The sequence below is a fragment of the Vigna radiata genome, unplaced genomic scaffold, assembly GCF_000741045.1.
Source record: "Vigna radiata var. radiata cultivar VC1973A unplaced genomic scaffold, Vradiata_ver6 scaffold_208, whole genome shotgun sequence".
NCBI classification, from domain to species: Eukaryota; Viridiplantae; Streptophyta; class Magnoliopsida; order Fabales; family Fabaceae; genus Vigna; species Vigna radiata.
In genome coordinates this window covers 305,182-313,526 of record NW_014542845.1, presented here as the reverse complement: position 1 = coordinate 313,526, position 8,345 = coordinate 305,182, and the positions used below count along the sequence as shown (strand labels likewise).

At 31.3% G+C, this 8,345-nt stretch overlaps 1 protein-coding gene across 1 annotated transcript; it reads left to right on the top strand.

Annotated features, from left to right (window-relative positions):
- The first annotated feature begins 2,688 nt into the window (after nt 1–2,688).
- On the top strand, nt 2,689–8,113 carry LOC106780763 (protein DETOXIFICATION 29). Its single transcript, XM_014669071.2, has 7 exons — nt 2,689–3,103; nt 3,660–4,201; nt 5,743–5,829; nt 6,581–6,637; nt 7,287–7,644; nt 7,726–7,812; nt 7,901–8,113. Exons 1-7 carry the CDS (start codon nt 2,789–2,791, stop codon nt 7,976–7,978), a joined length of 1,524 nt encoding a protein of 507 aa, XP_014524557.1. The 5' UTR covers nt 2,689–2,788; the 3' UTR covers nt 7,979–8,113.
- The last annotated feature ends 232 nt before the right edge of the window (nt 8,114–8,345 follow it).

The following is an 8,345-nucleotide window of genomic DNA, read 5'->3' as shown; positions in this document are numbered from 1 at the left end:
AATGCATGTTAATTAACTACTTTATGCATGATTTTTGTTTGTTTTCACCGATTATTTTCGTGTTCTTGTCCTTCATAGGCGCATTCTGCTTTCTCTCTCACTGGTGGCAACACTTTATTCCGATGAAACCACCTTTTGTTCGTTTTCGTTTTCGTTTTGAAAAACTTATTTGTTGAACTTGTTTTTTTTTTTTTTTTTGAACTTGTTTGTTGTTTGTTATTGTTCTTTGTTGTTGATCCTATATTACCGTTCATAGTTCATGCTTTATAAAATACCAAAAACTGAAATTTGTATTTTTATTCTGGTTTTCAGGTCTCATAGGGTTGTAAAAAATGATTACAATTAATTAAAAAAAAATTATTAACATCGTATATTGACAAAATTTGACGTTAAACGTCAAATTTTTTAAATTCGATATCAATTTAACGTCTTCCAATATGACATCATTCTTGAATTCGATGTAAAAGGTAAAAAATATTCGACATTGGATACTCTGCTTTTATACTAGTGATCATTCAATCATGACAACATCTTAATAAAATTCGTAACAAAAATCTAATAATTTCATTGCCAAAACTTTTTACTTTGTGTCCGGAATGAAAAGAGCAACAATTTTCCACACTCTTCAAGCAACTTTTATGTTATATTTATATATTTTAATTAACAAAAAATATTATTCAACAAACCTTCGTATTTATCAATCTTTGACAGAATATAGTATAGAGGTAATATTATTGAAAATAAAACAGGGTCCCAGAATTAAAAGACTGGTCGGCTCTTTAGAATATTGAACTCAGACTCATCCACCCCTACTAAAATAAAATTTGATATTGATGTTGCCTACCTAATTATACCTTAATCTAAAACAAGATATTTTACATTTGTCATGTTTCCTAAATACAATATTATTTGCTCTTATAAAATGTTTAAACATATATACTTTACCGAAATTTAATATTGGTGTTGCTACATAGTCATATCTTAGTCTTAAACAAAATCTATTACATTAGTTACGTTTCTTAAAAATTAGTAAAGCAAGATTGAATTATTTTCTTAAAAAATGATTACACATATATACTTTATGACTTGGAGAGAAAAAGAAAGTAGGTATGAATGAAACTCTTTTTTATTTGTGTCACCTAATTTAATATTGAGTTATTATTTAAGTTTTCTAGCATTATTTGCGATTATAATGTTATTTATTATTTTTATCGTTGTAATTGAATCACTTAATGATATTTGTGTTGTTTTAAACATGGTTTTTGTTGATAAATTTAAAACCGACTATTAAAATATATTTAAAAGTTAACTTTATTATTACAGTGTGTTTTAGTAATAAATTTACTAAATTATTAATTTCAACACTAAACTAGCATTTATCTTATTAAATTCAATCACTAGTTTAATTTTATTAGTTAACTTTATAAATTCCTTTGTAAGTAGTTATTCTAAGAATCATTATTCTAACTATTATAAGTTAGGAAATTGATTTTCAAATATTACATTTAAATTTATTTTTCATTTTATTTAAATAATTAATAATCTATTAATATTAAAAAAAAACTAAAACCCTTAAAAAATAAAAAAAATCAATCTAATTAATTTTTAAACAATAATATACATACATACATCTTGATTTCACGTATATTTATTACACATTAATTTTTTTTTCTTCTTATCACATCAGATATCTATAAATTTATGGCTTAAATCCTTAATTGGTCCCCATGTTAAGAGGGAATTTTCAGTTTAGTACCGGCTTTTAAAAGTGTATACATTGGATCCCCATGTTTTGCAATTTGTGTCAATTTAGTCCCTTTGAACTATCAATTTGGCTTGAAAATTGCAAGTGGAGAAGTCATTTTGAGTTGCAGCATGTTTATTAACTGTTTAAACGTTTGGACACCTTCCAATTGCTGTTACAAACTTGTTTGAAGTGTCATTAATTCACTAAATTGACACAAATTGCAAAACATGGAGACCCAATATATACACTTTTAAAATCGAGTACTAAACTGAAAATTCACTCCTAGCATGGAGACCAATTAAGGATTTAAGCCTAAATTTATTAACTTTGTTCTCTCTCAAATATTTATCAATATCAAGTACATCAGCCTTTTTATATACAAATATTTTTTTATAATTTTTCAGACAACTTTAAAAAAGAAAAGAAAAGAAAAAGTACATACTTCGATTATTGGATAACCAAATTTTAAGGCTTTCGGGTCTGTAGCTGAAAGGCACAAGATTTTGTTTCTGGAATTCTTTTTGGAATGGATTATTCAGGAAAAAAAATAATAAAATAAAAATATTTAAAAATTAATGATAGAATTACTAATTTGAATTTTAAAATATTGTAGTTATTTCTATAAGAAAACGTTTTATAGGACAAGAAAAATAGAATTGGAATTTGATAGTAATAGAAAAAGAATTGCAACCTTACAAATTCATGCCCCTTTTCATAAAATTGTGGCACCACGTTGGTTTGGAATTTTTTATATGTTTTATTTGGATAATATTTAATTCTCTCTGATTATATTTACGTTAAAAGTTGTCAGTGAATATTCTTAAAAACGTGGGAAGAAATTTATATTTGGGGCTAAATTGTGGGTTTATTTTGTCGAATCCGTAATTTTCAAGTTATATTTTCCAATTTCTTTTGTCCTTTTCCTTCTTCTCCCTCTTCCGCAGTGAGGAGGGAGGGTGAGACTATTAACTAAATGGTAAGATGTGTTTTAATGGCCCCAACCTCTCTTTATAAACCTTCCCACAACGCTCACTTCTCTGTATGGGAGATCATATCACCATGGGAGACAACGACCGCCAGACACAACCACTTCTCACGCCGCGACCAGACACAGCAGTCTTCACGGCGGAATCCGATGACATCGCTCCGATCGCCAGCGCCGCCGACTTCGCCAGAGAGTTCCTCGTCGAGTCCAAAAAGCTCTGGTACCTCGGCGCCCCCGCCATCTTCACCTCCGTCTGCCAGTACTCCCTCGGCGCAATCACCCAAGTTTTCTCCGGCCACGTCAGCACCATCGCTCTCGCAGCCGTCTCCGTCGAAAACTCAGTCATCGCCGGCTTCTGCCTAGGCATCACGGTACCTAACAAAAACAGAAAATCTCCCCGTCTCATTTACATACTCATTTGCTCCTAAAGTTACCACTCAGTATTCATCTTCTTTTTTATTTTATAGATTCAACTTTTGTATTAATTTCTTTACCATCTTTTTGACTTCTTTCAATTTTTATGTAAACACTAAAATATATTAAGAACACTGAAGATCCTTTACCCTAAATTTTGTTGAATCCAATCTTTGTACTTTCCATTACGAAAATGGGAAAAAAAAAAAAGTGAGTGTAGGAATAGATTCATCAACAGTATAAGATCATGATTTTACATGTATACAAGAAAACAATATTCTTTTGTACTATGGAAAATAAACTATCTATATCTGTACAAATAATCTTTTAATTTCCATTTTTTTAACTTTTTTATATTTTGTAATAATATTTCACTGAATTTATTTTTAAGTGATTAATAGAATTACATCAGATAAACTAATTTTATTTATAATCTAATAGGAAAATAGTACAAATGTAATTAATTAGCACATTATTGATTGATTGATTAATTAATGATGGAGTTTGGCACAGTTTGGAATGGGAAGCGCGTTGGAAACGCTGTGCGGGCAAGCATACGGGGCGGGGCAAGTGCACATGCTGGGGGTGTACATGCAGCGCTCGTGGGTGATTCTGAACGCCACCGCCATTCTACTGACTCTGCTCTACGTCTTCGCAGCGCCGCTGCTCAGGGCGATAGGTCAGACGGCGGCGATTTCGGCGGCGGCTGGGGAGTTCGCGGTGTGGATGATTCCGCAGCTGTTCGCCTACGCCATGAACTACCCCATGCAGAAATTTCTGCAGGCGCAGAGCAGGATCATGGTGATGGCGTGGATCGCTGCGGCGGCGCTGGTGCTGCACATCGTGTTCAGCTGGCTTCTCATGCTGGAGCTCGGGTGGGGCATGGTGGGCGCCGCCGTGGTGCTGAACGCCTCGTGGTGGTTCATCGACGTAGGTCAGTTCGCGTATATAGTGAGTGGGACCTGTGGGGAAGCGTGGTCTGGCTTCTCCCTTAAAGCCTTTCACAACCTTTGGGGTTTCGTTCGCCTCTCTCTTGCCTCTGCTGTCATGCTCTGGTTTCTCCTTCTCCTTTTTTCTTTTTCAGTACCATATTCACTTAACAGATATAAAATACTCTTCTTTTTTCTTTTTTTAATTCCAAGTTATATTTATTTTTTACTAGAAAAACTGCTCAATTATTCAAAAATATATATAAGTATGGTTGAAAAGTTACATAATTAAGGGGTTATCACAGTTACACTGCTTTATTTAATTTAAAAGTTAAAGCAATTAATATTTTTATTTTAAAAGTTTAAGCAATTAATATTTTTAGTTAAGTACTTTTTAATATTTTCGTTTTCTTGACAGATGTTGTTTAGAAAACAAATAGAAAGGAGTGCTGTAAATGTGAAACAAGACATTTTAATATCAACTTTACAACTTTTTAAGTGTGGTGAGGTTTGCAATTACCAACTGAGTGCCTTTAAAATATATATTATTAAAATACTAGTGTGTATATATAATATTTTTACATACATAATTTTTTTTTCTTTTTCAGTACCATATTCACCTAACAGATATAAAAATACTCTTTTTTTTTTTTAATTTCAAGTTACATAATTAAGGGGTTATCACAGTTACACTGTTTTATTTAAAATTTTAAAATATAAAGCAATTAATATTTTTAGTGAAGTGCTTTTTAATATTTCCTTTTTCTTAACAGATGTGGTAAGAAAATAAATTGAAGGAAGTGCTGTAAATATGAAACAAGACTTTTTAATATGAACTTTACAACTTGTTAAGGGTTGGTGAAGTTGTAATTACCAAATGATTGCCGTTAAAATATATATTATTAAATACTAGTATATATATATATATATATATATATATATATATATATAAAATATTTTTACATACATAAGTTTTTTACAATGACTTTGATATTATCACTTCTTTGTCTTTTTCTTTTTCTTTAGAAATACAAAAATTTACTATATTATTATTATTATTATTATACCTTTATGACCCGATCCAAATGACCGCTGTTTTTTAATTTGTGTCTGTAATCTTCTGCATGCAAAACTTATCATGTTATTGTGGTCTCCTTCATACCTCAACCAGCCATCCTAAGTTGTCTTCCTCGTTTTCTACGTCAACAATAGCATCTTTGGATTTTCTGTTTCTCTGTCGTACTTGTTCTCAGATTTTTATTTTTCTATTGTACAAAAATTTAAAATTAGATTGAATAAAAATAAAAAATGAAAACAACCCGTGGATCGCGCCTTCATTATTTTATACTATATTAAATAAACTTAATTTTTTTAATTCCCATCTGTTGTTTTCCTTTTGGCTTCTTCGTTAAGGGTTCATGATCAAGGAGCAATTATTTATGGATTTGATTAATATCAATCCTTATTGTACTATAGCAGTGAGTGTGTGGAAGAATTAATTAACGAAAATAATTTGCATAAAAATAAATAAATTTTGTAGAAAAGAAATGTTTAATTAAATTAGGTGAAGTAATTAAAATGACATATTAATGTTTTATTAAATGATAAATAGGTGCTAAATAAAATATATTTTTGGTTTTTAACTTAATTTTGTTGAATGTGCGCAGCTTGGAAGTGTGGTACTTTATGGCCTTGATTCTCTTCGCCGGATATTTGAAAAATGCGGAAGTTTCGGTTGATGCGCTGTCCATCTGGTGAGTAATTCAGGAATGATGCTGCTTGTGAAATTTAAAATGAAGAAAAATATTAACTTTTTTAAGAAAAACATGCAAGTGTATTTTAGCAGTGGTAATAATTGTTTATTTAATATAATACATTTGTTTAGCATATTGGATGAAAACTAATCTGAACAGGAATAGTATGCATAAATTAGGCGAATGTGTACAGGCTGTGCATCTCTCGTGTCCAATAAAATATATGGGAAAGTTTTCTTTTTCATCGAGATGTGTAGATAGCTAGATCACATGAATATGAATCCACTTAAAAGAAATGGCACCCGATGGCGTTGTTCAAAATGATGACTTCCACTGATAATATTTTTTGTTTTATTTAATAATATAAAGTTGAAGTTGCATGGAATTTAAAAATTAATGTGCAGTGGATCTGAATCCAATCCATATGCAGATTCATTCAGTGCCACTTTCAAAAGTTTAATTTGACTTGTACTCCTCCTTAAATGGTTTGTCCTACCTCTTTTTGGGACAAAGAATTAGTTGTACGTGCTTTCCCTTGTGGAAATAATTTATTAGATTTTATTGGTAGGTACACCAAAAATATTAACATAAAACTTTTAATTTTATTTTTTTATTTAGTAAATCGTTATTGACATCTGTAAGTAGGTGTGTCACTGTAATCTTCAATTAAGACTTTGGAAAGCCATCTTTCAAAACGTATTATGTTTAACATTTTCATGGAATATTGACGTGCCGTTTACTGAATTTGCAGCATGAACATATTGGGATGGACTATCATGGTGTCCTTTGGATTGAACGCAGCTGTAAGGTTTGTTGCTTTCCTTCCTACCTACCAACCATTTCACAGAGCAATTTAATGATATTTATTTATTTTATGTATTTATAAATAATTAATTTATTCAAAAACTTAAAGAAAAAAGGTGTTGTTGGAATGACACCTCCTTTACAAACAGTCAAACCTTGGAATATAAAATAAAAGCATTAAATTCAAAATAAAGTCATTAACTTAAATCACAACTTAACTAAATTTCAAATTATTTTATCTTTACCTATCCAAAAATGATATTTTAACATCAATTTTTGTTACTGTACACGTGTTAAAATGTGATTAGACGATTTTAAATTAAAAAAATATATTTAGTATTTTTTTTTTAAATATATCGTTGTCTCAGCTTTTTTTAATTTAAAATCCTCCAATCACACGTGTCAAAATATGGTTGGATGATTTTAAATTAAAAAAACTGAAGTAAGGATATATTTGGAAGGAAAAAATCAAAATTTCTTTTTTAATTTGAAATCGTCCAACCACATTTTGACACGTGTGCAGTGTCAAAATGGTTTCAAAAAATTGATGTTAAAATATCATTTTCCTATTATAAAAGTGCATGGAGAGAAAGTTTGCAAAAAAGTGACAAACTTTGGGTAACTGGTTGACGAACATTGATATGAACTTGCAGTGTGAGAGTGTCAAATGAATTAGGTGCATCTCACCCGAGAACAGCAAAGTTTTCACTTCTTGTGGCTGTGATTACTTCGACTCTGATCGGTGTGACGTTGTCGCTGGTTCTGATAATATTCCGAAATGAGTATCCATTTTTGTTCTCGAACGATTCAGCAGTGAGAGAGATGGTGGTGGAGCTGACACCCATGTTGGCCATTTGCATTGTGATCAACAACGTGCAGCCAGTTCTCTCAGGGGTTGCTGTCGGTGCAGGGTGGCAGGCTGCGGTTGCGTACGTGAATATAGCTTGTTACTACCTCTTCGGCATTCCTCTGGGTCTTCTTTTGGGCTACAAGCTTGAAATGGGTGTCACTGTAAGCCTTCTTTTCATTATTACTTTTTCTTTTCATCCTTCTTCATGTAGTAATGGATTTCTTTATGGTGGGTCATTTCAGGGGATTTGGTCTGGAATGCTCTCGGGGACAGTCTTACAAACTTGTGTTCTATTCTTCATGGTCTATAGAACTGATTGGAATAAAGAGGTAATACATGTTTTTCATTGTGTTCGTTTCAAACGAAAACCAATTTCGTGATGCTTATTATTAAGATTATCTGTGTGAATTATGGCAGGCATCCCTTGCAGAAGATAGGATAAAGCAGTGGGGTGGAAATGAAGATTCAAGAGGGAAGAATGATCAAGAAACATGAATCTTTGCAAATTCTAGAACCAGATTGTATCTTATTTTATTTCAACAAACATTGTTTTCCTTCTGTAGGGTCAGTGGATGTTAATCATCCATTCATTTTTGTTCTCAATAAAGGCTGACGCTAGATTCTGTCTCATCAATCTTTCTAATGTTTTACAAAATAAGTATTAAAAGTAATAAAAAGATTTAATGACAACTAATAAATAGGAGGGTTTTTTTTCTGTGAAGAGGAAATGATTTAGAACTATTTTTATAGACTCAATTTTAAAACTACCAGGATTTATAAGAATGGATTTAGCTTCGCCACAAAGAGGAATTCCCATTCGATGAAGTGCATTGTTTGTTATGTGTACCCTAGATAGCCACCC